Source organism: Aquarana catesbeiana, linkage group LG01 (assembly GCF_042186555.1).
Source record: "Aquarana catesbeiana isolate 2022-GZ linkage group LG01, ASM4218655v1, whole genome shotgun sequence".
Lineage (NCBI taxonomy): Eukaryota > Metazoa > Chordata > Amphibia > Anura > Ranidae > Aquarana > Aquarana catesbeiana.
The window spans coordinates 288,859,490-288,887,179 of NC_133324.1; the positions used below are offsets into that span (position 1 = coordinate 288,859,490).

Consider the following 27,690-nt stretch of genomic DNA (forward strand, 5'->3'; position numbering starts at 1 on the left):
TTAAAATTAACATTTAATCACAGTATAGATTTAAAATCTCATAAAATTGAGGAATCAAAACCTTCCCATTCAACCCAAAGTTCAAAGCACAGAGAGAATATATACATATAGCCAAGATAGCATGGCATATCCAGTCCTCTGTGCACGTTCTCCAAAAATAATAATTCTCTCTGTACCCCAGCTTCTTGGCCCTTTGTCTTTACACATTTCTCTGGTGCCTTGGTGCTCCCTGGAACCCTAGGCATTTGGGATTTTATCTCTCAAGCTTCTTTAATCAAACAATGTAGATTTTTTTGCACTCTTGTGCCTAGCGTCATTTCATCGGTGCATTATGCACTGCTCTCAGCTCCCAGAACTCTTCTGTTGTGTCAAATGTTGGCAATTATCTGCAGTGCATTCTGCTTATAAGGTCCTTTCTTTGCATTCCCTACATATCATGTGCTTTTGATTCTTATTTTTCTGACCACATTGCTCATGTATCCAGTAAGTTCAGACAGCTCCCATTTAATCGTGCTACAATCACATTTATCAGGGCCAAATAAATGAATGCTTGCAATCATTTCTTGCGCTGGAACTGCTCCTCCATAGCCAATAATACTATTGTGCTTCTTATTCTGAGTTTTAAAACAGCCAACAGCTAGAAGACTATGACTGTAGAGTAGCACATCAGAGGCCAGAGGAGAATAGGGGATAAAGTCCAGGATAAGATATGTCAGGGATTGGGGTATATGTCATGAACGGCACCCAGTCTTAGTGCCACCCACCGGATGTTAAGAGATTTTCAAGCGATCAGAAGCCAAAACATTATGACCAAGGCAACAAAAAGGAAAAGCCGTGATAGGAATTGCTCATCAACGTACTGTGGTGTTCCAGGGACTGCTGTAAAACACAAAAAAAAAAAAAAGAGTTATACTTATAAAGACAAGATTAGCAAATGTAAGTTAGAGCCCTTGCACACTGGGGCGGTTTGCAGGCGCTATTGCGCCAATAATAGCGCCTGCAAACCGACCTGAAAGTGCCGCTGCTGTGTATCCAGTGTGAAAGCCCCGAGGGCTTTCACACTGGAGCGGTGCGCTGGCAGGACGGTAAAAAAAGTCCTGCCAGCAGCATCTTCGGAGCGGTGAAGGAGCGGAGTGTATACCGCTCCTTTACCGCTCCTGCCCATTGAAATCAATGGGACGGCGCGGCTATACCGCCGGCAAAGCGCCTCTGCAGCGGCCGAATACCGACGGTAAAACGCCGCTAATAATAGCGGCGTTTTACCGCCGACGCCGCCCCGGCCCCAGTGTGCAAGGGCTCTTACAGCATCAACTGGACTTACCAGTTTGTAGCAAACAAAACCTATTACAGTATATCCAAAATTGACTACTGTTTAGTAAACAAATACATTTGTTTACCCCTCCCCACCCCAAACAACTGCAAAATTCAGAAGGTATCTGGTAGGGCCATTTAACACTGCCACGCATCAAAAACATGCTATGCATTTTAAAAAAAACATATAGAGCAGTTTAAATGCGCTGTGTTAAATTTTAACTCAACGCCTATGTAGTAAATAGCTGGTTCTTAAAGAGGAACTGCAGTCTGCTCACATATTTTGTAATAAAAACATATTTGCCATTCTGAAGCTTCCCTCCAACCACTTTGCATATTTTTTTTTACATATACTGCGATTCTGTACTTGCCAAATATGCTGCAGAAATCTCCCTCCATGGAGTCTGGCTGCAGCCATTTTAACTGTGGGAAGCTGAAGCTGCTGCCTGTTCACTCCTGGATTTACACAGACACACCTCCAGCTCTGCAGCTCTCACTGGCCCTCTTATGACTCACACCCCTCTCCCTTCCTGGCAAACTCTCATGAGAGCAGAGGGAGCTGTGCATGATGTCATAAGCCTAGGCTAATGACCAGACAAGAAACAGAAAGTGTTTAAGGTATAAGGCTGTATGAGGTATTTACTGGCAGATAAAAAAAGGTTTTACTATCCAAAGTTAAAACAACAAGGGCAGAAGATTTAATAGATGGAAAGTTGAAAAAAATGACCGAAGGTCCACTTTAAGGATGCTGTTAGGTGCCGGTTCCTTAACAACCAGTAATTCGCTAGTTAAGCTAGTGCCAACTCTGCTATTCACTGGTTGTTAAGTAGCCAGCACCCACCGGCGTTCAGATAGCTCCACATACACTATATTACAATAAGTAATATTGTGTATTACACCTGCCTTTACAAGCACAAATTTTAATGGCACTCCAGTCTTAGTCTGTAGGATTCAATATTGAGTTGGCCCACCCTTTGCAGCTATAACAGCTTCAGTTTTTCTGGGAAGGCTGTTCACAAGGTTTAGGAGTGTGTCTATGGGAATGTTTGACCATTCTTCCAGAAGTGCTTTTGTGAGGTCAGGCACTGATGATGGACGACAAGGCCTGGCTTGCAGCCTCCTCTCCAATTCATCCCAAAGGTGGGGCTGAGGTCAGGATTCTGTGCAGGCCATTCAAGTTCCTCCACCCCAAACTCACTCATCCATGTCTTTATGAACCTTGCTTTGTGCACTGGTCCAAATCATTTGGTTGAAGGGGGGGGGGGGGGGGGGGTTATGATGCGGGGCTTGGCCCCTTAGTTCCAGTGAAGGGAACGCTTAAGGCATTAGCATGCCAAAAAACATTTTGGGCAATTCCAAGCTCCCAACTTTGTGGGAAGAGTGTGGGGATGGCCCCTTCCTGTTCCAACATGACTGCGCACAAGTGCATAAAGCAAGGTCCATAAGGACATGGATGAGCGAGTTTGGGGTTTGTGGCCTGAGTCCTGACATCAACCCGATAGAACACCTTTGGGATGAATTAGAGCGGAGACTGCGAGCGAGGCCTTCTCGTCCACATCAGTGCCTGACCTCAAATGCGCTTCTGGAAGAATGGTCAAATATTGCCACACACACTCCTAAACCTTGTGGACAGCCTTCCCAGAAATAACAGAAGAGGTTATAGCTGCAAAGGGTGGGCCAACTCAATATTGAACCCTACAGACCAAGACTGGGATGGCATTAAAGTTTGTGTGTGTAAAGGCAGGCGCCCCAATACTTTTGGTAATATAGTGTACATTGCTATCCCCCTCCAGTACCTCCATAGTGGTCACCAACTCAGTCTCTTGTGCAGGAACCGGTCTGGTCAGAGGTGCAGAGCTTGGACAGGCAGAGGGGTGAGGAGCCAGGAAGAATGGGTTTGGACAGATGGGAACAGCTCCAGCTACTTTGTAAATGTGATGGGAGGAGAAGGGGGCAGAGGGACCAACTTTCTCCACATGAAGCGACTAAGCAGAAAGGAGCTGGGGGTGACCACCAAGAAGGTAAAGGGGGGGGCAATGTGTCGGCTTCTTAACAACCAGCTATTCACTAGTGGGTGCTGGCTTACTAGCATCTTTAGAAAAAAAAAAAAACGCTCCTAAATGTGCAGTAGGAAACCAGCTGTGAAGCCACAAGGCTTTACTGCCAGTTCCCCTTAGCTAAGATGGCGGCGCCAGCACCTGAGAGCCGATTCAAGACTTGGCTCAGGTGAGGACACCATTGGATCCCTGGACAGGTACGTGCTCTAATAGTAAAAGTCAGCAGTTACAGTATTTGTAGCTGCTGACTTAATTTTTGGGGGGGAGGGGCTGGAACTCCTCTTTAAAGAGGAATCATTTTGATGCACTTTTGTCATGCTGGAAAGGTGCTTCCTAGCGCAGCAAAAGCACGTAAGTGTGGAAGTACCCGTAAACTACAAAATCATACTTACTAAAATTAAGTAAAAAGTTATAAATTATATTTTAACGTAAAAAAAAAAAAAAAAAAAAAAAAAAAAAAAAAAAAAAAAAATCGCAGTTACTAAGATTATATATGGATTTCAAGAGACTACCAAGAAAGTGTATATGATACTACTTTGAAGAACCATGCATCACAGCTTGGTGGAAAAGTAGTACCATGGGCAAAGCAAAAACACAAGTGGGGTAAGACCTGTGTCCCACCAATAGAATCCAATAAATAGATCTTAAAATAAGCACAAAATCTTTCCCTTTCTCGTCCTTTAAGGGACACATGAATCTGGATGGGAGACTGGCGTGTAGACCTATAAAAGAAGGGGTTGGGAACCATCTGCAACTCAGGACTACCTAAAGGATCAAAGCCCTTATCTGACCAACATGAGGTAAAAATCCCTGCAAGACAGGGAATACTGCCAATGACCAAGGAAAGGCAATAGAGGATTAAGCTGATGCTCAAAGACAAGGACAGAAGAGATCACCATCATGGGGAATGACTCTCCCTGAAGGAACACTAAGCCTGAACCAGCAAGAGGCTGCAAAACCAAAAACCCACCAAAACAGGTGGTCAAGGGAAAAAAAACAGTGAGACAAGTCTCCAGCAGAACAGGTCCCCAGAGGCTACCTTGGACAAAAACAGTTTTTAAACAACCTTCTATAAATATGCGTTAACGGCAGGAGATAGATTCAGGGTCTCAACAGTATGAGTCAGAGATAGTGACAGGGGCCACAGGCCTGGCTTGGTTTAGGGTTTCAGAGGGTCAGAGAATGACACCAGAGCACACTTAGTGCTTCTTCAAGCAGAGTGTGCCAATAACTGAGGATAAACAGCTAAAAAGTCTTAAGTGGACATGGAGTTCCCCATAGACATGGGGGAGGACTCTCCTGAGGAACACTCAGATGATGACAACCCTGTGGCAAAAGGGGTCTCAAGTTTCATTTTGCAGGTGTCAGTTTCCTCTGGGGATACTAACTAAATGCCCCCAGGATGAACTGAGGGAGCATGGGCTGACACCACCAAGTGCAGAGTGAGTACACGTTACTCCATCCAATGCATGATATCAGTGCTCAATCCTTCAGCCGTAAAGTGGTCGTAAATGCTCAGTGGCCCATCTCGATACAGCGATGTGCACCAGATCAGCAGCTCTCCTGGGTCTCTTGCTCCTGATTGGTTGAGATAATAGTGGGAGCCCTGTCAATCACAGCCAGTCAGCCATTGAGGAAGTCCCTCAATGGAAGAGAAAGAAATTATGCTTACCGAACTGGGCCATTAAAAAAACAAAAAAAAAAAAACCATAACTTGCCCATTTAAGTTTGTTTTATGTCCTGTTCCCCAGCAAAAAATAACTTCACTACTCCACTCTGCACAGCTACCAATAAAAAGAAGCTCCCATGTGACAGCAATGGGCCAATCATCAAGCATCGTGCTAACCCATACCCAGAAGAACCACCATTTATGCAATTCACTCCTAGTAGCTGTAACAGGGGATCAAGTGAAAGATATGTTGTTGCTGGGGAGTGGGGGCATTAAAGCAGACCTATCAATTTGCCATAAATAGGCAAAGCACAAGATTACCTTTTTTTTTTTTTTTTTACATAAAAAAGCAGGAAAGGAGGGATTCATTTTCTGGTAAACTTTCTTAGTTCTAGGACAAAACGGATACACCCTTGGGCACTCAAGAGATGGCTTGCAACTGTATCTCACAAACAATATCTGTGTTTCTTTTAGCCAACTTGGATCTGAGCATGTGCAGCTCCTAAAACACACTAACTGCACAGTCAAAGGGGGGAGAAATATGTGATACCTGGTGGGGGACGACCATCATTGATGTTGAACGCTGTGGCAAACATTCCAAAGGGAAATGCTCCTATTCCAAAAGACATCTGGAATCCACCATCTCCAAATCCAAAGCCTTGAAAACCCTGCAAAGTTTGAAACAGAACCAATTCAATTAAATGAACCCTCTAAATTGAGAGCTTAAAGGATAAGATCATTAGGTAAAAAAAAAATGTGCATTTATTATTTTTTGTGGTAGGAGCCTGTAAAGCATTGCACAAGTGATCAGCAGATCACTTGTGCAACGCAGGTCTCACGTACACTGTCAGTGTATCTGCTTACCCATACATTCTGTACGGGGAAGCTGATACTTTGCCGACAGGAAGACTCAATGAACTACAAGCCGACGGCCGCTAAGGATGTTGGGGCTTGTAGTTCATTCAGACACACAGGGCGCTGTTTTTTTTAAACAATGACAGCTGGTACAGAAGACCTCCCCCCATACTGCTGCCAGGGTTGGGGGGGGGGGGGATGCATGTTACATGTTCCAGCTAAAATTGGGTGGAACATGTAACATTTGTCCAAAGGTGAACTTATCCTTCAACAAAAAAAACCCAAATTCAAGTTCTAGAGACAGAGACATCAGTGTTTTCAAAACAGTCAAACAAGCATTCAAAGGATGCACGGGGAGCACTAATTTGTGGTGCCTGCTCAGGAACACTTTTTTTTTTACAGGGTTAAAATGTCTTCTAAGTTCATATGTATGATTTAAATGAGAAATATGGCCGACGTTTTCTTGGCTAAACTTCTCTTGCGGGTCACTGTAGTACCTTTACTTTTGTCCTCCCGTGACCCAGAGCCAGCCCATAGTGGCCTGCTGCTTGCCATCAGCTGATGCAGAGCCGTGCCAGGCTTGGAAAAGATTATTGTTGGGATCCACCCTGCTGCCTGATTGACAGCGGTCTCCACCTTTCAGCGTGTGGCTGACAGCCAGAGCCAGCAGCACCCGACACCTTGAGAAACGGTACTCTGGTTGCTTGCAGCCCATATAATTTAAATGCGGAATTCTGTGAGAATAAACTATTTTAAACCATTTGCTGTGTAAAAATAAATAACCTCTTTTGATGCTTGTGCCACATTTGACTGCTACTCTGTTCAGGAAAACTGACACTTTCATTTAGCTCCCACAGTACTGTAAGTGCTGAACCTCCAGAGCTGGAACGTGGTTCTGGTAGTAGTACACATTGGGATGCTGATTGTAAACTTTCTTATTTCAGAAAAAGAGTTATTCTTTTCAGCGAATTCAATGCTTTCTGTTATTAGAGTAGGGGAGATCATAATGTCCATCCATGCCTTGAATGAAAAGTAAAAGTTTTACAGCACGGAGCAGCAGCCAAACATGGGACAGGCATCATTAGAGGTCATTTATTTTTACAAAGCAAATGCCTCAAAACTTCCATAAGTTTCCCACTTTCCCAAAGCCTGTCAGGTTTTTACTGCAGTCTGCGATCCCATTATAGAAGTATTTCCCCTCCGTTGCTGGATTATGACTTGAAAATCTTTAGGTAAAGGTTTAAAAGAAGAAAAAAAAAAAAAAAAAAAAAACAAGAACAAAAATAACTGTAAAAAAGTTTAGTGTGTAAAATGTAGCAACTAGAGAAAGTTTTGTCTACCTGCATTAAACGAATGAAATGTGATCGGCATGACTGCATCTACTGAATATGATTTTCCTTACTACTTTTATTAATTAGGGTAAATTTGCAGCTGCTGGAGCACTTTACCTCTCTGGCAGCTGTTTGTTCCCACCTGCGGTAGGGGGCAGGATGGTGCGCAAATCAGCTATTTTGTACAAACGTACACTTTATTCATGGTGCTGCTGTACAGTGCACTGCGACAAAATGCAGTATGTCTGCATTGCAGCACAGCTCCAGGCTGTGTTGCAGTGTGAATGGGACACACAGAAAACAATTGTTGTTGTGTGTCCTTCCAGTGACAGGTGTTTTACAATGCAGTACCATATATGTGCTCCTACTATGGAGGCTCTCAAAATTTATATAAAGTTAGGACTGCAGATAATACTGGGTTGCCTTGTCATGACCTCTGCAACTTACGCATGTGTCCAAACTAAACTCCCGTTTTTAACGTGAACTGTTAGAACAATTTGGTTTGTTGCAGGCTGGTAAGTTGAGCTGTTAATTATTCTTTGTTTTTGTCTGACATGCGTTGCCCTTCCATATGCTCCTTGCTGTTAAGGCCAATTATAGGTTGGGGCAGTTGCCGTTTGTTTATACTGTTGGCTATTTGGTGAGGGGGGCACATTGGACACCTTCATTGCCATTGTGCCATTTGCTGGGTGTCCAGTGCACCCCTTGTGCCTTTATGGAGGAGTGGGTTCCCTCCAGGCAAACCTGCCCTCAATCTATCCATTACTACTCTAAACAGTATGTGCTCCTACTATGGAGGCTCTCAAAATGTATAGAGTTAGAACTGCAGATAATACTAGGGTGCCTTGTCGCAGCCTCTGCAACTTACGGCTGTATTTGCAAATATGTGCAAACTAAACCCCATGAACTGTTAGACAGGACAATTTTGGTTTGTTGCAGGCCGCTTGGTAAGCTGGGAATTTATTTTTTGTCATACAATGCAGTAAAATGCCTGTCACTGCACGTGTTAATTCGCCCTTAAAGCGATAGTAAACCGTGGCATTAGAAAAAAAAAAAAATCCTGGCATTAGAAAAAAAAAAAAATCCTGCTAAGCAATTACATGACGTGCTTGTTTGTATCACTTACTAGCATATTATGAAATACTTACCTTAGAATGAAGCCCTCCAGCGGTGCACTGGCACTGCTGACAGGGCTTCCATCTTCACCTGGTCTTCTTTCCGGGTTCGCGGGCTCCAACAGCTTGAATGGCCAAGCTGTGATGATCTCTCTCCCGCACATGCGCACGGGAGTCATGGCCACTGCACGGCGCTCTGAAGGAACAGCACGAGTATGCTGTTTCTTCGGAGCGCATTCGCCAGTGATGTCACCACCTGCCAGAAGAGCAAATAAACGTGCACCGTTTAGGAGATATTTATTTTACCTACAGGTAAGCTATGACAAGTTTACCTGTAGGTAAAAATCACAATGCAGACTTAACTATCACTTTACACTTGACATTTTTGCTAAAGAAACAAGAAGGTCTATATGAATTCTGCTTTCAAATTAAAAGACATTACAAATTATTTTATCTCAGATTTTTATATCAAACCTATGCAAAAGCAGAAAGTGACCAATCACAAATTTAAAAACATAACCGGAATGCCAGGAAGTGCTGTGTGGCCTGTGTCAGCTTGTTATTGTTAATTAGTTTTTCTCTTGGGAAGCGTGTTATGTGATAACTAGCAACCCTCGGGAGACCACAAAGAATTACAGGTCAGAAGCAATCGTTTCATCATGTGATGCATGCTGTACAGCCGTTATACCCTCATTCTCAACTCACTCCTCTGTTCTCTGGCTCTGGTCTCTGTCCTTGAGGTCGTGGGGGCGTTTTCTCACTATGGGGAAAATCGTATCACATTAGACTAGTGCCAGCTGAAATGCACCACCATATTAAATATACTCATGTGTATATTCATGCACCCTCCACACAAATATGGACAGCAAACCCCAACTTTAAAGTATGCTTACCGAGGGTCTTCTTGCCCCGTACTTCCTCTTCCATACAAAGGTATTACTTTATCACGGCTGATTCCAGCTTTACACACAGGACACACCTGACGATTAGGCCGAGTTTCCAACCACTATGGAGAAAACCACAAGGTGAACGTTATTTTACCTATAGCGCGGTCTACACTGAAAATCCCAAAACACATAGCTTGGCTTATTTATAAAAATAGAAACAGTGAGTCAGTCTCTTGAGAGTCTGTATGGCTACTGTATAGGGCAAAAAAAAAAAAAAAAAAAGAGCAAAGTTTGACTGACTAGTCGTGATTTTTCAGCTTGCTATGATGTAAAATTTGCACTAATTTCAACCAATGAAATGTAATTTACTGCTGGGGGGGTAAGAAAAATTTTTTTTTTGGCTGTAAACCAACTCCAGCATGTGTACAAGTACAGTCAACAACTCTGTGGTACGTAAAATTCATGCACTTATCCATTTATAGACCAATCATGAAAAGATCACCTACCTGATGTAAGCACGGCCAGCTAAAGAACAAAAGAGAAAATTACATATAAGAGTGCAAAATGTCACTTTACTTCCTTTATTTGCATACTGTCGGCATCAAACGTCAAATACATGACTCGAGGCTCATTTCTATACTGTCCGATGGTAAATGTGCATTTTAAAAATACTAAACCACTTCCATTTATAATTATTTGCAACAAGCAGGAAATGGATATTCTACTGGTATATAAACCTAACAGAATTAAAAAGCTAATTAGTTGTATAAACCCCAGCCACAATACTTCCAATATCTTCCTTTTTCATTTATTGAAAGTAAAAGCTCTGAAAACACATTAGCTGCTTATTTTTTTTTTTTTTTTAACTCGAATATGAAAAATCTGTAAGCCGCCATTGCTGACCTGCTGTTGAAAATGCTAGTTGCCTCAGACGTCTACACATTTCTGAATTACTGACCTGGAATAAGCAAGCAGCTTATAGAAGTGAAAATGAAGTTGGAACACTTGATAAGCAGGCATGTTCTATATATATATATATATATATATATATATATATATATATATATATATATATATATATATATATATATATATATATTTTAGAATAAAGAATTGTCAGCAACTGAAGCCTATGCCACTTAATACCATTTTGTTAGCTGTAGCAGGGATCCAGAGTTTTCTGACTCAAAATTCTCAGACTTCACTGGATGCATACTTGTTCTGGGTCAGCAATAGCATCTCCTGTACTTCACTTTCAATATTTTTTATTAGGTTTGAGCAAAGTTACAGAGGACATCATAAGTATATATTCAACTGCAAACTATAGACAGTAAAATGAGCATCTTGCATATTTCTCACATGCTTTATGATGTGTGCTGAAAAGGTTTTAAGCCAACTATACACTGGGGTTTACTTACTAAAACTGGAGAGTGCAAAATCTGGTGCAGCTCTGCATGGTAGCCAATTAACTTCAGCTTGTTCAATTAAGCTTTGACCACAAGCCCTCATTCCCACTGGAGCGAGAGGTCAAATCCCATAACAAGACGCACCCCTATTGTCGGCAATGGCCATGTTCAAATCGGTGCGACGCTGACTTTGCGGTGCCGCATCAATTTGCACTACCTGCACTACTTTTGGTGATTTCGGGTGCGACTTGCATAGACATTTGTGCACGAAGACGCACAGATGTCTTCAAAGTTGCACTGACATACAGCTTTGAAATCATGCGATTTCAAATGAAGATGCACGATTTTAAAGCCGCATTCAATGTGAACGAGGGCTAAGACCTAGAAGCCGATTGGTTTCTATGCACAGCTGCACCAGATTTTGCACTCTCCAGTTTTCTTAAATCAACTCTACAGTTTGAATTTTGTCAAAGGGCCGGTTTACACTGATGCAGTGCAGGAATCGCACCGCATTCCCGTTCAAATCACATGTGAATTCATTCTGTTTGGCGCAAATTGCACCGCATTCACACCAAAATAATGCAGGAACCTTTTTTTTGCCACACCAGAATCGGATCACATAGGTGTGAACACCCATGCGATCCGATTCTGCAAAACCCACTGCGTTTTGTGAACTGATTTCAGGGTGTCCTTAACATACACACCCACAGCGGTTCGCATGAACGGGTGCAATTTTGATGCAGTGTGGAAACCGCACAAAATTTGCTGCAGATTTTGCACTGCATCAGTGTGAACCGGGCCTGAATCCTACTGAATTGGACAAAACTGGATCTCTAGTTAGCCCTGTTGGCACCACAAGGCTCAATAAAAATGACATTTCAAAATTGACTGGCCCAGGTGAAACTCATCAGCCAAACAATGACTGTATTCTATCAGCTGTTTAGCTTTAAATTAATTTGATTTCTGTTATTCAGCCCGCAGGGCTGAATGAGAGAGATTTACACATGCATGACTAGCCTTTCTTATGTCAAGCAACAGGGAATGGCAAATTACATGTTGCAGAGTACACTACAGTATTATTCTGTTCTGTTCATTACTTACCAGAAAAGGTGGCCACACAAGCTTATTACTGCATCCTTGGCTGTATCCAGGCAGATGTTACATTCAAACGTGCTGTCCTGGCTGCTTCCCTCTCCATTGCTGCTTCCACTGGCTCCAGGGCTTGAATTCTCCGCAGCCGTAGAAGTAGCTGGACCTGCGCTTGCCATCTTACCCAAATAAAGGCGATCGCTAATCCAAAACAACAGACCTACCAAAAGGGAAAGATATAGTTATTGCAACAAACCACATTATCCCACCGATCACATGAATACCATAATCCTTGCAGACTCACCAATACCCTGTCTCTATTTGCTACTTTCAAGGTACTTGCCGCAAGGAGAGTCTCAGTCACTTAGTGTCAGAGGAAGAGCAGACTAAGCTATAAGTGTGCATTGCTTTTTCACTCCGTTACATCATGTCCCCAAAGAATAAACTGATGACACGAAAAAAAAAAAACAAGACGACACTGGGAATGACGCAAACAGTGAGTGGAGCCCAAATGGGCCTATAGAAGTGGGAAGAGGTGAGGCAGACACTAATTAAACAAGAGAAACCTGAGAATGCAGCAGAGAGTAGTACAGACAGGCAATCCCTGCTGTCAGTATAATCCCTCTCACCTGTCTGGACTGCCCCCCTGTGTCTACAGGTTACCCAACGAATCCCCAGTCCTTAGGGACCACCTATCCAGATGTCACATGAGTTCTCATTTAGAGGCAGCACACCGGTGGCATGGCTTTGGCACAAAAATGAGAAATACCAGTTTAACAAGTAAACATATGACACCAACATCTTGCCTCTGATTCAGGTCAAGCAGAACTATTTACATTGCGTGTTAAACACTGAACACCTGAAAGCGAATGGTGGATTAAAATGTGCATCTGAAAGAGCTAGCAGTTTTTTTTTTTTTTTTTCTGCAGGCAAATCTATTACTGTGTCCCTGGAAACTATGACGACATACCAGCTCAGGCAAATTGTGGATGGACTACCTATTGTGCTCAGTGTCCTGCTGTTCTGTACCATTAATATTGGGGCCATGCACTGTTAACCACTTGACCTCCGGGAAGATTTACCCCCCCTTATGACCAGGCCATTTTTTGAGCTACAGTACTGCGTTATTTTAATTGACAATTGCGCGGTCGAGCGACCTTGTACCCAAATAAAATTTTTGTCCCCCCCCCCCCCCCACAAATAGAGCTTTCTTTTGCCGGTATTTGATTACCTCTGTGGTTTTTATTTTTTGCGCTATAAAACAAAAAAAAAAAAAAAAAAAAAAAAAAAAAAAGACCGTCAATTTAAAAAAAAAAAAAAAAAAAACACCACACACACACACACACACACACACACACCAAAAAAATATTTTTTTACTTTCCGCTATAAAACGTATCCAATAAAAAAAAAATTGAAAAAAAAAAATCTAAAATTTCTTCATCAATTTAGGCCAATATGTATTCTGCTACATATTTTTGGTTTAAAAAAAAAAAAAAAATCCCAATAAGGGTATATTGGATTGGTTTGCGCAAAAGTTATCGCATCTACAAACTATGTTTTTTTTGGTTTTTTTTTAACTAGCTATGGCACCGATCAGCGACTCATAGCGGGACTGCGATATTGCGGCGGACAATTTGGACACTGACACTTTATGGGGACCAGTGACACTAATCAGTGCTAAAAATATGCACTGTCACTGTACTAATGACAGGGGCAAACATCAGGGGCAATCAGGGTACTGTGTGGGAGGTGCTTTTACTAGGGGAAGGCATTGATCCATGTTCCTGCTTTGCAGGAACACAGGATCAATGCCGTCCCTCCAGACAGAACGGAGATCTTCCTTGTTTACATAGGCAGACCGGTGTTCTGCCTGTGTGCCAAAGGATCGGTGGGTGCTACAATGTTAATAAGGATGGAGGCGCGGAGCTCAGCATGCCATGTGCCGCAATAAAGTCCCAAACCTCCCTCCTTTTTTCATTGGGTTCTCGCAGACATCGAGTCTGCGTTACCCACGGATCACCTCCCACTGTGTATAATCACAGCAGGAGTGGGCCAGCGGCGGCAGGGCGCCCCAGACCCGGAAGTGTTGGATCACATATTAGGTACATGATCCGGCACAGCAGTGCCACCTTGCCGCCGTATAAGTTATACTGGCGGCAAGTGGTTTAAAGAGAAGTATGGAAAAACAAAAAAAACATTCATTTATGCTCCCCTAGGTAGATGCAGCATTGATCCGATGCTGCATCTGTTCCCTGCCAGCATTGCAGTGAGAACGGAACGATCAAACATTACACCGCTGCTCCCTCAGATCTCCCCCTCTGCTCCGAGCAGAGAGCCGTGACTGTCAGTCACCAGCTCTGTGCTCTCACCTCCAGGACTCACTGGAGCGCTAGGCTGTGGAGGGGGTGGGAGGGTCTAGTTCAAGCTCTCAGTGGATCGCCGAGAGGCTGAGCCAGTTGCCAGTCCAGGAATCTAGGTGGATCTTTCCTGAGCCTGGACCGACTGTCGGCTGAAAACGGGTCACATAGGAGAATATGGGATCCATAGGAGAAGTTTGGGTAAAAAAAGCTTTGGCCATACTTCTCCTTTGACTTATTTTTTGTTCAAAATGTTTTTTTTCTTCCCCAAACAAACCGAACAGATTCCTCTGTTCACAAAAACAAGTTAAATGGAGGAATCCCCCCTGCCGAAACACTGTGTTCTGACACCAGTACCCACCACTGTCAGAGTACACCAATCAGTGGCTGCAGTCTCTGATGGAGGAAAATGTTCCAATATGTCTATCAAATGATCAGATTTCGATCAGTGTATGGTCAGTTTAACACTATTCATTTCTTTCTGAAAACACCATCTGCCTAAAGTCATGCTCATCTTCTGACTTTAATATTTTCAGTCAGTCTCTGGCTTCAGTACTCTGTGAGTAACCAATCTAGTACAAGCACTTAGCAAGTGAAGTCAGAATTCCTACTGTGCTTTCCCGGTTCAGCTCAAAGTCTCAAAGCTCTAAAGCCAATAGGTCAGCATGACAGCTACATGGACAGCACTTTTTAGAAAGAGAAGTAAGCAAAGGTAGTCTCCACCTCTATTTTCATCCAGGTTTCAGTTAAAAAAAAAAAAAAAAAAATTAAAAAAAAATTTGTGGAGCTACCAGTACAATCCAATAAACACAACAACCATGTTAAAGAGTAACTCCTTTTCTGTTGTGATAAAAACATTCCCCTCTGGGTGATCTAAGAGCATTGCATGGATTTGAACACACTTTGTTGCAGATTCCAAACAGTTTCTGCTCCAAAGAAAAATCTGTTTGATGTCTGCAGAGTGAATGGGACTGACTTGTATCTTAGTGCAGACTTCTGGGAAAATCATTGAGCCAATCACACAAGCATGACATTTCTGGGAGTTTCCCGAATGCCTCCAGGTTGCCACATTGCATTGAATTTTACAGAGCTGCAGATTGAAAAGGAAAATTGACAGTTACTTACCGGTAAGGCCCCTTTCACACTGAGGCGCTTCTAAACTGCCAGTAAAACATTTGAGTGCTTTTGAAGAGCTTTCCATTAATATCAATAGAGAGGGGCGTTTTTTCACCGCCCTGCCATCCCAGTGCCCCAGTGTGAAAGCATTCATTGATTTTAATGGAAATAGGCTTTTGTGAGCTTTTCAGTCGCTTTTTTTAACGTGAAAGCGCCTGAAAAGCACCTCAGTGTGAAAGGGGTCTGACTGCTTTTCTAGGATATCTTCCAGGACGGCACAACCTGAGAGATGACTGGTCCACCTGACAGGAAACAACCAACACACAAGGTTAAAAGACCCCTCCCTTCCCCCTGCACCTCAGTCCCCCCAAAGTAATAGGTTATCCGGGTGCCAGAGAGAAACTCTTCCCGTAGTACTTAAACCAGGGGTGGGAAGCAGGCCTGCCGTTCTGGAAAATATCCTAGAAAAGCAGTTACTGGTAAGTAACTGTCAATTTTCTCCAGTCATCTTCCAGGATGGTACAACCTGAGGAGGATGGACAAGGCGTTTAAGGCCTACCTTAGGGCGGGACCACCGCTTGTAAGACCTTTCTTCCAAATGTCAGATCCTGAGGAGACAGCAGTTCCACTCTATAATGCTTCAAGAAGGTGTCCTGCTTCGCCCATGTGGCTGTTCGACAGATCTATTCTATTGAGGCCCCAGCTCTTTCTGCCCAAGAGTCCACCAAAGATCTCGTTGAACGGACTTTAAGGTTAACTGGTACTGGGGAACCTGTCTGTTCATAGGCCATTCCTATTGTCTGTCTAATCCATCTAGCCACAGTAGGATCTAGATGCCTGCCCTCCCTTTCTAGGGCCGCTAAATAGAACCAAAAGGTGATTCGACTTCCTGAAGTCCTTCACTCTAAGTAGGTCAGCAAACACTTCCTGACATCTAATAAATTAAATTTTTCCTCTCTCTCATTTTTCGGGTTTTCACAAAAGGAGGGCAAAATGATTTCCTGAGATCTATGAAATTGTGATGCGACCTTGGGAAGATATAATGGGTCTTGTCTCAGAACCACTCTATCTTCCAGTACCAACAGAAAAGGCTCCTTAATTGACAGGGCCTGCAGGTCGCTTACCCTTCTGGTTGTAGTGATGGCCAGTAAAAAGGCTAACTTAAGCGTCAAAAATTTAACTGAGATCTCCTGAGCTGGTTCAAAAGGCGCTTTAGTCAATGCCTCCAGGACCAGCGTTAGATTCCATTGTGGGAATCTATTAATCTTTACGGGGGTTAACCTCTCCCTCGCTAGTAGAAAGCTCTTAATCAGGGGCTCTAGCATGAGCCTCTGGTCCAGAAATACAGACAGGGCAGCTATCTGTACCTTTAGGGCGATCCCCTGATCCACCCCAGTTTGTAAGAATTCAAGTACCACTGGTACCGAAGGATTAGAAACCTCTCTATCGTGGCACCAGTGTGAGAAAAAATTCCAGATCTTTGAGTAGATCCTCCTGGTGACCGGTTTCCGGCTACCTAGGAGGGTCTCAATTACTCTATCCCTTGTCTCTGAGAATCTCCCTCTCAAGAGCCATGTCGTCAACTTGAAGAACCCCGGATCAGGGTGAAGGACTGCCCCTTGTAGGAGGAGATCTCGCCTGGGTGGAAGACGGAATGGAGGAGAAACCGACCATTTTCTGAGACTAGCAAACCATGTCCTCTTTGGCCACCATGGGGCTCTCAGGATCAGCTTGCACTGTGAGTGGGCCAACTTCCAGTAGGACCCGAGGTATTAAAGCTAGTGGAGGAAAAGCATGTGCTAGGTGGCAATCCCAGTCCTGAGACAGAGCATCCACTCCCTGCGATCCCCCCGCTCGGGTGAGAGAGAAAAAAGGCTCCACCTTTCTGTTCCCTCTGTGGGCAAAAAGGTCTATCTCCGGAATTCTAAACATCTGACCTATCTGGAGGAAAATGTCCTGGTTTAGCTCCCATCCCCCCTGGTGGATGGGCTGTCGGCTTAAGAAATCTGCCACCACATCGGCGGTCCCTTTTATGTGGACAGTCGATATGGACTGATGGTTTCCTTTGGCCCAATTTAGAACATCCAAAGCCAGTTTCAGTAGCTTCCTGGACCTTGTGCCACCCTGACAGTTCAGATAAGAGACAGCTGTCACGTTGTCTGACAGGATTTAGACCTCTAGTCTCTGAATCCTGCCTCCGAAGGCCTTTAATGCCTGACCCACCACAAGGAGCTCCCTGTGGTTGGAGGAAGCCCTCACCTGGGTTGGAGTCCAGGCTCCCTGTGCTTGGAGGTCCCCCAAGTGAGCGCCCCAACCCCAAGCGCTTGCATTGGTAGTAATCAATGTACTGACCCAGCCAGCAATTTAGGAAGGCCCTTACATTTTCTGGAATGGACACCTTTTCATCCAATGACTCCCTCTTTTTGTCCCAGGAGGATATAAGGAAAAACTGCAACTCCCTGGAATGGAGCTGAGCCCAGGGAACCGCTGGAATACATGAGGTCATCAAACCTAGGACCCTCATAATCTGCCTGCGAGAGCAGTCCCTGGGTTCCATTAAAGAGGAGACTGCTGTAACCACTTTTAACCATTTTTCCTCTGGGAGAAAAAGTTTCTGAGCACCTGCATCCACCAGATATCTTAGGAAGGTTTTTATCTGGGATGGTACGAGAGATTTCTCTCGGTTCACTATTCAGCCCAAGGACTCGAGTGTGAGGATCACTCTGCCTACGTCTACTCTTGCTTGTTCCAGAGACTGCCCATAGACCAGGAGATCGTCTAGGTAGGGTATAAGAGATACCCCCTGTAGATGCAGGTAAGCTACAACCTCTGCCAGGACCTTTGTGAAAACCCTTGGGCTTGCAGTTAATCAAAAGGGAAGAACTCGGAAATTGCCAGTGTTGTATCCCTCTGCTCGCAAGGACTGCGAATCTCAACAGGGATTGGTGCTCCCGGGCAACAGGGATATGAAGATACGCGTCCCTTAGATCTATTGTGGCCATAAAAGCATCTTTTAATAGATCCTTGCGCACAGTGTATATACTCTCTATCCGGAAGCTCTTTTGTTGCAAAAACCTGTTCAGCTTTCTGAGGTTTAATATCAGGCGAAATTTCCCTGATGGTTTTTGGACGACGAAACCATGGGAGTAAAATCCCTGGTAAAGCTTTTCCGGTGGAACTGGGACGATCACCTCCTGGTTCGCCAATTCCTGCAAGTTGTCCAATAACCCTGCTGCCCTCGAAGTATCCTTGAGGAGATGGGTCAGAATAAAGTTTTGCGGGGGAGGGAAGAGAAGTTCCAGCCGATATCCCTCTGTCAAGATCTGTAAGATGTAGGGGCTTTCGGAGATCTTGCTCCACTGAGGGACAAAGCGAGAAAGTCTACCCCCTACCCTGACGCTGGCGTCACTTTGACTGCTTGGTGGTATCTTTAGGTCCAGAAGAGAGCAGGCCACCCTTTTGTCCGCTCTTTTCCTTCCCCCACTTTCTATTCGCGTCTTTCTTGGCTTTGAATTGGCCCTGGTTGGGGGGGGGGGGGGAATAAACTTCCTTCCCTTCTCTCTCTCCTGGCTTTTAAAGGAAACTTTTTCCCCTTTTCCGCTGATCGTGACCTGATCCAAGCCAGGCCGAAAAAGCTGGACATATGGTCCCCTTCCCACGACTTGACCCACAGGGCCCTCCTTGCGGAGTTAAGGAGGGCCGCTGATTTAGCCGTGGTCCTGAGTTTCCACTGCCGCATCTGCTAAATATGCCACAGCCTTGCTTATTATCTCTAGAGAGTCTGTGACTTCTTTGGAATTACTCCCTCTAGTAACATGGCCGGAGAGCATGCCCAACCATGCATCCACATTTCTTGCTACATAGGCTGATGCCAAGGCAGGAGCCATGGCTGCCACATTGGCATCCCACGCTCTTCGCTGTAGCGTTTCAGCCCTTCTATCCATTTGGTCTTTAAGGTTACCTGAATCCCCAAATGACAAATCAGATTTTTTAGAGACCTGTGACAGGGCTGCGTCTAATTTGGGGGTCTTGAAGAACTTCTCATCTTCTTCCTACACAAAGAGAAACCTCTTCTTCCAAGTTTTGAGCTTAAAGTGGATCTAAACCCGAAATTTTTTATTTTTTTTTATGTCATAATGTAGAGTATAAGATTTCCTAACATTTGAGCCCAGTCTTGCCACAAAGAGTTAATCCAGCTCCGAGCAATCCTCTTTTATTGTTCAGCAAGATAAAACTTGACAAACAGAGAAAAATCCTCCCCCTTGCTGTGAGTGACAGGTGATTTACATATCTCGTGTACTAGCCTAAGACATGCATTATTTTTTAATTCCCACCCCCACTCCTTTCTTCAGCAGCTCTGCAAGGTTTGGCTGTTCCACACCTCAGCATGATTTGGCATGCTGAAGTCATGTGGTTACTTTCCTGTCTTTTCACTGGATGTTAGAGATCATAGCAGAAGTTCAATGTAAGAAATACACAGGAGAAAATGCATATTGACAAGGGGAGTGTAGAGGTGGGCGGGGAGTCTACTGACATCACAACTCCACCCACCGAGCTCCAGACAACAGACCCACCCACAGAATCTGCAGTTTTTCGGGTCTCATAACAGACAGAGGGGAGACATTTGACAGGTAAAGATACATGCAGGAGGCATGTATATCCTTAAAGATAACCCCTATGGCAGTAGTTTAGAAAGGATGACATTGGATTTAAATCCACTTTAAGGACCTTTCTCTCCGAGTCCTTCCACTCTCTCAAAATTACCTCTTTCAAAGTTTGATGGACTGGGAATACCCTGGACTGAGGTTTACCCAACCCCCTATACATCTTATCCCGGGCTATCGTCTGAACTGGAGGTTCTGGCATATCCTCAGAGGCATAGATTGCCCTATGTTCTCAACGGGAAAAAGGTGTCTATTACGTCTAGGGCTGTCACTATCCTGGCTCTCAGAGTCTGAGTTTTCCCCCTCCTCTAATGAGCTTTCATCTGACTCCTCCGAGTCCTCAAACTCCTCTACTCCCAAAGTGAAAGAGGAGGTAGGCCCCTGCAGGGTTTTTGGACTTCTTTCGGAAGTACCTTCTTGGGAGGAAATACCTTCTCTAGAGGACAGAGTCTCTCTGCCACTAGTGCTAGGCCCTTCCTTAGATGCTATAACTGTCTTCAGAGATTGGAGAATAGAAAGCATCTCTGACAGTACTGTAAGGAAGTCCCTCATAACCTGTGAGTTTTCCTTTCCCAACAATTTATGTATGCATCTGTAACAAAAAGATTTTACATGATCTTGTGGGAGCTTTTTATTGCAATACCCACACCTTTTTGTTCTAGGGGGAGGAGGGTTTTTGCCCTTAGCCTTGTGGGCCCCTTGAGCAGATCTGAGTTCTAAGGAGACAAAAGACAGAACCCAAACTTTAACAGTCTATACTCCTTCTCCTGCCCCCCCCCCCCCCCCCCAAGGGGTGTGGGTAAGACCCCTCTTAACCAACCACCTGTGGCCTCCTCCTGGGTTGTAGCCACCAATGTGTCCTCCTCTCATTCCATACCTGGTCCCTGCTGGTTCCGTACCAATGAGCCCTGCTGTGAGGATCCAGAAGGTAAGAGGGCTTGTGGGGCCTCCACCTGGCTCCACCGGAGTCTTATAGCCAAGACGCCGCCGATCTGCGCCATTTTGCTGGAATCCTGCCCGTCGGAAGGAGAGTTTTGGCCTCTAGTGTCTCCGGATCGCCATCGCCAAGCGAAGCCGCCCAGAAGCAGCGCCATCTTGCTCCACCCAGCCAGAATGATCACTCCTATCTCAGGAGTGTTACCAGCGTCCCCTATGGAGCAGACGCCCTCCGCCCCATCCAGCAGCCTGGACTCCAGCTGACCCTCCGGCTCCTTCAGCCACCATGTACCTGGACTGGGTTGAAGGCAAGGGAGGAGGTATGTGCCCACAGGAGCTCCGGAATACCCCTCTGTGCCTGGGAGGCTCCTTGCCGGGGAGAACCCCGGCCATTTGGGCCCCCTGAGAAGGGACTGAGCCATGGCTGGACTCGTAGCCCTCCGTGGCTTTGACATCCAGCTACCAGGGGGGGACTGTCCGCTACTGGCTTGAGTTCTGACAAAAAAAATAACAAACGTTTCACTGCTGGGAAACACAATCAAGAACTGAGGTGCAGGGGGAAGGGAGGGGCCTTTTAACCTTATGTGTTGATTGTGTTTCCTGTCAGATGGACCAGTCATGTCTCAGGTTGTGCCGTCCGGGAAGATGACTAGAGAAAAAAATGCTTTTTGTAAATAACCAGGGGTATGATGGAACCTCTGCCAGCTCTTTATTGTTGTAAAATTATTTGTTGCATTGTTCAATTTTATTTCTGATTCTGATCTTATCCTATGCAGAATAGGCCTACACACCTCTTTACAGGACCAGTAGGACAGTGTTTCTCAACTCCAGTCCTCAAGGTGCCCCAACAGGTCGTGTTTTCAGGTTTCCATTATTTTGCACATGTGATTTGATCAGTTTCACTGCCTTAGTAATTACCACAGCTGTTTCATCTGAGGGAAATCCTGAAAACATGACCTGTTGGGGCGCCTTGAGGACTGCAGTTGAGAAACACTGGCCTAGGAGGTCAGTAGGGGCTTGGTAACTATTTCTCTCTGCCCTGTCCTCACCAATAACATTCACGATTCTAAAGCAGCTCTGAATCCGATTGGTGGCAGTGATAAACTTCTTAGTGTTGGCATATTTGTCACTGTTGAGAGGCAGAGAGGTGTTCCAGTATCACCACAGACCAAATAGATTGAGATTTACTTGTGCACTATAGAAATATCTACACCCCGGAAGAACAAGCTGCAGCCCAAGGGTGACCCTGTGCAGACACCATCAGTTGGCAGTAGAAGCATTTGTAAAAAAGGGGAAATAATGACAGTCTCATGTAGCATGTCCCCAGTCTATCTACTGAGGTATGCCTTCAGTGTCCAACCACCCCTGTTACATGTCAGAAATCTCTGATCATCCCCTCTAATATGTGTGAAGTCTCTCTCACAGATTTCCATCATATAATGAATAATATGGGTGGCCCTTTGGAGCTGACAGGGGCCACAGTTGAGGCCCCTACGGCCTCATGCACACGAGACGCTGTTAAACTCGTGTTCAGAGGCAGTTGGACACTTTTTTCAACTGCCCCTGAACCCATTCAATGTTATCCTATGCGTCCATGTACACAGTCTTGTTTTTAGGCAGTTGCGTTTAACCTAGTTTTTCCAGAAGCAAAAAAATGGGTTCAGACGCAAAAGTTTACCACGTTTCAGACGCCAAACGCGGCTAAACGCCGGTGCAGCGTTTGCAAGTGTTTTTTACAACCCAATTTTGGGGCCCCATATCTCGGTGCTAGGAACCCCCAAATGGTTTACTAACACAGTGGAACTAGCACTACAACATATCCAAATTTGGGGTTCCTAGCACTAAGTGGCCCCGAGATACGGGGCCCCAAAGTCGGGTCACAAAATGTGCAGAAAAGTGCTTGACATTTTGCGACCCGAATTTGGGGCCACTTAGTGCTAGGAACCCCAAATTTGGATATGTTGTAGTGCTAGTTCCACTGTGTTAGTAAACCTAGCACCAAGTGGCCCCCAAGATACGGGGCCCCAAAGTTGGGTCGCAAAATGTTATTCTCTGCTCTGCAGACGCTTCTAGACGCAAACGCGGTAAAACGCGGCATGCAAACACGGCAAAACGGGCGTTTCTAAACGCCGGTTTCAGCTTTTAAAAACATGTGTTCAGCAGAGTTTGCACCGGCGTCTCATGTGCATGAGGCCTACATCTTGACAACCACTGATCCATACAAAAAGATGACTGCAGAAAAACAGATACAACGTATGTAGGAGTGAGGATTTGTTTCAACTCTGTATCACCAGGGAAGCCAGTCACTTCACTAGGTATATGAAAGGGTTTACAATCACTTTAACAAAACTAACTAAAAAGGCAAAACTTTTTTTTTTTTTAGTTTTGGACAGATTGGAGAGATAAACCTATCAGTTTTAAATGCTGTCTGTGACCCAGTTAGGTAGATCCACCCCATTTGTCATCTTTACCATGACAAACTCCATCATCAAAAGTGAAAGCAAATCTCAAATTTGCAGTTCTTCCCAGAACAGCAATAGAGGGGAAATCTTCCAATGGGGACACTAGTTCTGGTGGCAATGGGGCAGGAAGTGAAGGGAAATCTCCCCAATGGGACAAGTAGGGCTAAAACAACTAATCGACATAGTCTATTATAATCCTTTGTGAAAATATTTTTCAAATCGATTAGTTGGTCAGCCGATTAGTTGACCTGCACACAGAATGCATGATTTGTTTACATATCAGCTCAGTACACCATCCTTAGATGTCAGTAAGTGCCTGAGAACTTGTAAATGTGTGAGGAGCAATGCCTCATGGGACACATAGTTCACATGGTTCTAAAGGCAGAAGTCTTTTTACCTTAATGCATTCTTATACTTATCTGAGCCCCATCTCGATCCAGCGATGTGTATAAGAGCAGAAGCTCTCCCAGGTCTCTCTCTCTCTCCTCATTGGCTCACACAGCAGCAGGAGACGTTGGCTCCTGCCAATCGCGAGAAAGCGGGGCCGAGCCATGCTCTGTGTGTGAATGGACGCCGTCCATTCACAAGAGCGTGGCTCCGCAATGAGCCTGCTCGAGTGCCCCCATAGGATGAGGCTAGCTATTGGGGGCACTCGGCAGGGGGAAAGGAGTGTACATCGCCAGTGGGGGACACACAAAAAGGAGGATCAGTGCTGCTCTGTGCAAAACCATAGTAATATTTTTTACCTTGCTATAGGGACACTCTGAAGGCAGGAGAAGCTGGAAACACTGGCGGTGGAACTCAGAAGAGGAGAATCAGGGCTGCTCTGTATCAGATCCAACCTCTATTTTGTTCCATAACTATATAGCCTGGAGATTTAGATTTACTAGGGGTGCACAGAATGGTTTTTTTTTTGGCGCTGAAACCGATACCGAAAATTAAAAATACACTAGGCCGAAAACCGAAACCGATATTGAAAATGACTGTTTTTAAAAAATATTTTTATACAGGAGATGGTCAGAGACTGCGGACACGGTACAGGAGATGGTCAGAGACTGGGGACACGGTACAGGAGATGGTCAGAGACTGCGGACACGGTACAGGAGATGGTCAGAGACTGCGGACACGGTACAGGAGATGGTCAGAGACTGCGGACACGGTACAGGAGATGGTCAGAGACTGCGGACACGGTACAGGAGATGGTCAGAGACTGCGGACACGGTACAGGAGATGGTCAGAGACTGCGGACACGGTACAGGAGATGGTCAGAGACTGCGGACACGGTACAGGAGATGGTCAGAGACTGCGGACACGGTACAGGAGATGGTCAGAGACTGCGGACACGGTACAGGAGATGGTCAGAGACTGCGGACACGGTACAGGAGATGGTCAGAGACTGCGGACACGGTACAGGAGATGGTCAGAGACTGCGGACACGGTACAGGAGATGGTCAGAGACTGCGGACACGGTACAGGAGATGGTCAGAGACTGCGGACACGGTACAGGAGATGGTCAGAGACTGCGGACACGGTACAGGAGATGGTCAGAGACTGCGGACACGGTACAGGAGATGGTCAGAGACTGCGGACACGGTACAGGAGATGGTCAGAGACTGCGGACACGGTACAGGAGATGGTCAGAGACTGCGGACACGGTACAGGAGATGGTCAGAGACTGCGGACACGGTACAGGAGATGGTCAGAGAATGCAGACATGATATAAGAGATCAGTGCAGCCTTGCCTGTGTGTCCCCAGTGCAGCCTTGCCTGTGCAGGGGAAGAGAGAGGAGAGCCGCCGCCAGGTTGATTACAGTGCCGGGAACATCACAGCTTTCATTAGCTGTGCGTTTCCCGCCGCGCGCCGTCACATACAGCCCCTCCCCCTTGTCCGGGGAACATTGATAGACAGATCACCCATGCCAGGATTGGCAGCAGCGGCTCTCCTCTCTCTTCTGCGCTATACAACACCCCAGTAATGGTTGGCACCAGGGGCGGGGGTAGAGCCCCGCCCCATTTTCGGCTCCATTATCTGCCTTTTTTCTCTTTCGGCAAATTGCGAAAAAAGCCCATTTTCGGCGTATCCCTAATATTTACCACCGCATATAGATATTCAAGAATATGTTTACGTTTTTTTATCCAACTAATCGATTAAGTGAAACAATATTCGGCCAACTAACTGATTAAGAAAATAATAGTTAGTTGCAGCCCTAGTTATAACCCTCCCTTAACCAAAATTATAATAATAAAAAAAAAAGTTTTGTCTTTAGTTGTACTTTAAAGTGATGCAAGTACCTGGATGTGGCTTGGCATCAGCCTCCTGTAGAGCAGCACTCAACCTGGGACAGGGCAGGCAGCACTATGAGCCAAGCAATACACTGACAGGAGAAGAGAGCAGTGGGCTTGTCTTGTCCTGGGGGAGGGGGTGACCAGGCTGTAAAACTAAACTGCAACAGAGAAAAGTCAGGTCACCAGTGTGGCAGCGCTGTGTGAAATCTAAGGACTGGATGGACAGAAGAAAACCTATGAAGTGTACAGAGCAGTCAGAGGAGACTGGGCCCTGGCCTGACTATTATGGACATTAGCAGGAATCCTGGCCCAGCTCCAGCAATTGTCTGCTCACTAAACCTCTAATGAGATTATCAGGCGATCATGGAGACGAAGGGGTCACCTGCCCATAGCTCTATGACAGCTGTCACCGGGGAACCTTCCTCCTACATTGGACCCAAACCATGGAGCTCAGCTATAAGCACTGCAATCCGCCTCACAGTCCCGGGATGGTGGGCGAGGCGTGCCCGATTAGTAGAGCCCTCTTCTAATGCTAGTTACCTTCTGCCACCCAACTCCTCCACACTCACGGCTCACCCAACTCACCTCACACACACAACGCTCCACCATCACCAGCCCCGAACACGTCACTGCCGGATCGCCGAGGACTCAGGAACACGTGACGTCTACAGAGCACGTGATCCGGGGAAGATGGCGGCGCCCAGGAGTCACCTGTCCGAGGATGGCTCTGACAGCAGTAGTAGTGATGAAGAGAGGGAACGGCTGAAGGAGGCGGCGTGGGAGCCCCCGGGTGAGAGGAGCAGAGTGTCTACTTCCGCTGTGAATTTACATGGCCGGGGGTCACGTGTTTACGTGAGGGAAGATGGGCTCTGGGGGCAAGGGGAACATGGGTTCGCTTCACCTTCTCATTCATTAGCTGACGTATGGTAAAGTCAGTTTAAGGCAGTTCTGTATTGTTTAAAGGCTGCAGGAAGCATCATGGGTGTTCCAATCTGAGGCCAACCTCGAGGCCCTTCCTCCGCAGGGCGATGCCAGCCCCATGTCCCTTCCTCCGCAGGGGCGACGCCAGCCCCATGTCCCTTCCTCCGCAGGGGCGACGCCAGCCCCATGTCCCTTCGTCCGCAGGGGCGACGCCAGCCCCATGTCCCTTCGTCCGCAGGGGCGACGCCAGCCCCATGTCCCTTCGTCCGCAGGGGCGACGCCAGCCCCATGTCCCTTCGTCCGCAGGGGCGACGCCAGCCCCATGTCCCTTCGTCCGCAGGGGCGACGCCAGCCCCATGTCCCTTCGTCCGCAGGGGCGACGCCAGCCCCATGTCCCTTCGTCCGCAGGGGCGACGCCAGCCCCATGTCCCTTCGTCCGCAGGGGCGACGCCAGCCCCATGTCCCTTCGTCCGCAGGGGCGACGCCAGCCCCATGTCCCTTCCTCCGCAGGGGCGACGCCAGCCCCATGTCCCTTCCTCCGCAGGGGCTACGCCAGCCCCATGTCCCTTCCTCCGCAGGGGCGACGCCAGCCCCATGTCCGTTCCTCCGCAGGGGCGACGCCAGCCCCATGGCTCTTCCTCCGCAGGGGCGACGCCAGCCCCTTGGCCCTTCCTCCGCAGGGGCGACGCCAGCCCCATGGCTTTTCCTCCGCAGGGGCGACGCCAGCCCCTTGGCTTTTCCTCCGCAGGGGCGACGCCAGCCCCTTTGCCCTTCCTCCGCAGGGGCGACGCCAGCCCCGCGGCTTTTCCTCCGCAGGGGCGACGCCAGCCCCGCGGCTTTTCCTCCGCAGGGGCGACGCCAGCCCCGCGGCTTTTCCTCCGCAGGGGCGACGCCAGCCCCGCGGCTTTTCCTCCGCAGGGGCGACGCCAGCCCCGCGGCTTTTCCTCCGCAGGGGCGACGCCAGCCCCGCGGCTTTTCCACCGCAGGGGCGACGCCAGCCCCGCGGCTTTTCCACCGCAGGGGCGACGCCAGCCCCGCGGCTTTTCCTCCGCAGGGGCGACGCCAGCCCCGCGGCTTTTCCTCCGCAGGGGCGACACCAGCCCCATGGCTCTTCCTCCGCAGGGGCGACGGCCAGCGCTTGGCTCTTCCTCCGCAGGAAGATGCCAGCTTCAAGGCCCTCCCTCCACGGGGCGATAGCCAGCCCCTTGGCTCTTCCTTAGTAGGGCAA

The 27,690-nt window shown here is 46.6% G+C and overlaps 2 protein-coding genes across 2 annotated transcripts in view; one reads left to right on the plus strand and one right to left on the minus strand.

The window, feature by feature from the left end:
• On the minus strand, positions 1-26,278 carry RNF185 (ring finger protein 185). The gene is made up of 7 exons (XM_073629284.1): positions 26,127-26,278; positions 11,733-11,940; positions 9,732-9,750; positions 9,232-9,344; positions 9,044-9,098; positions 5,588-5,705; positions 1-879 (listed from the first exon to the last, which is right to left on the minus strand). The coding sequence occupies exons 2-7, from the start codon at positions 11,897-11,899 to the stop codon at positions 782-784; spliced, it is 570 nt and encodes a 189-aa protein (XP_073485385.1). The 5' UTR covers positions 11,900-11,940; positions 26,127-26,278; the 3' UTR covers positions 1-781.
• Positions 26,181-27,690, plus strand: part of LG01H12orf43 (linkage group 01 C12orf43 homolog) — a 21,893-nt gene continuing 20,383 nt past the window's right edge. Inside the window, exon 1 of the mRNA XM_073629283.1 lies at positions 26,181-26,331. Within this exon, the coding sequence (XP_073485384.1) occupies positions 26,232-26,331 (100 nt within the window). The 5' untranslated portion in view covers positions 26,181-26,231. The remainder of the gene's footprint in view (positions 26,332-27,690) is intronic.

Coding starts and splice junctions, on each gene's coding strand:
- RNF185 (XM_073629284.1), bottom strand. CDS start 11,899: ATGGCAAGCGCAGGTCCAGCTACTTCTACGGCTGCGGAGAATTCAAGC. Junction 9,099..9,231: donor ACGGGGCAAGAAGACCCTCG/GTAAGCATACTT, acceptor TTTTCCCCATAG/TGAGAAAACGCCCCCACGAC. Junction 880..5,587: donor TGATGGTCGTCCCCCACCAG/GTATCACATATT, acceptor TGTGTTTTACAG/CAGTCCCTGGAACACCACAG.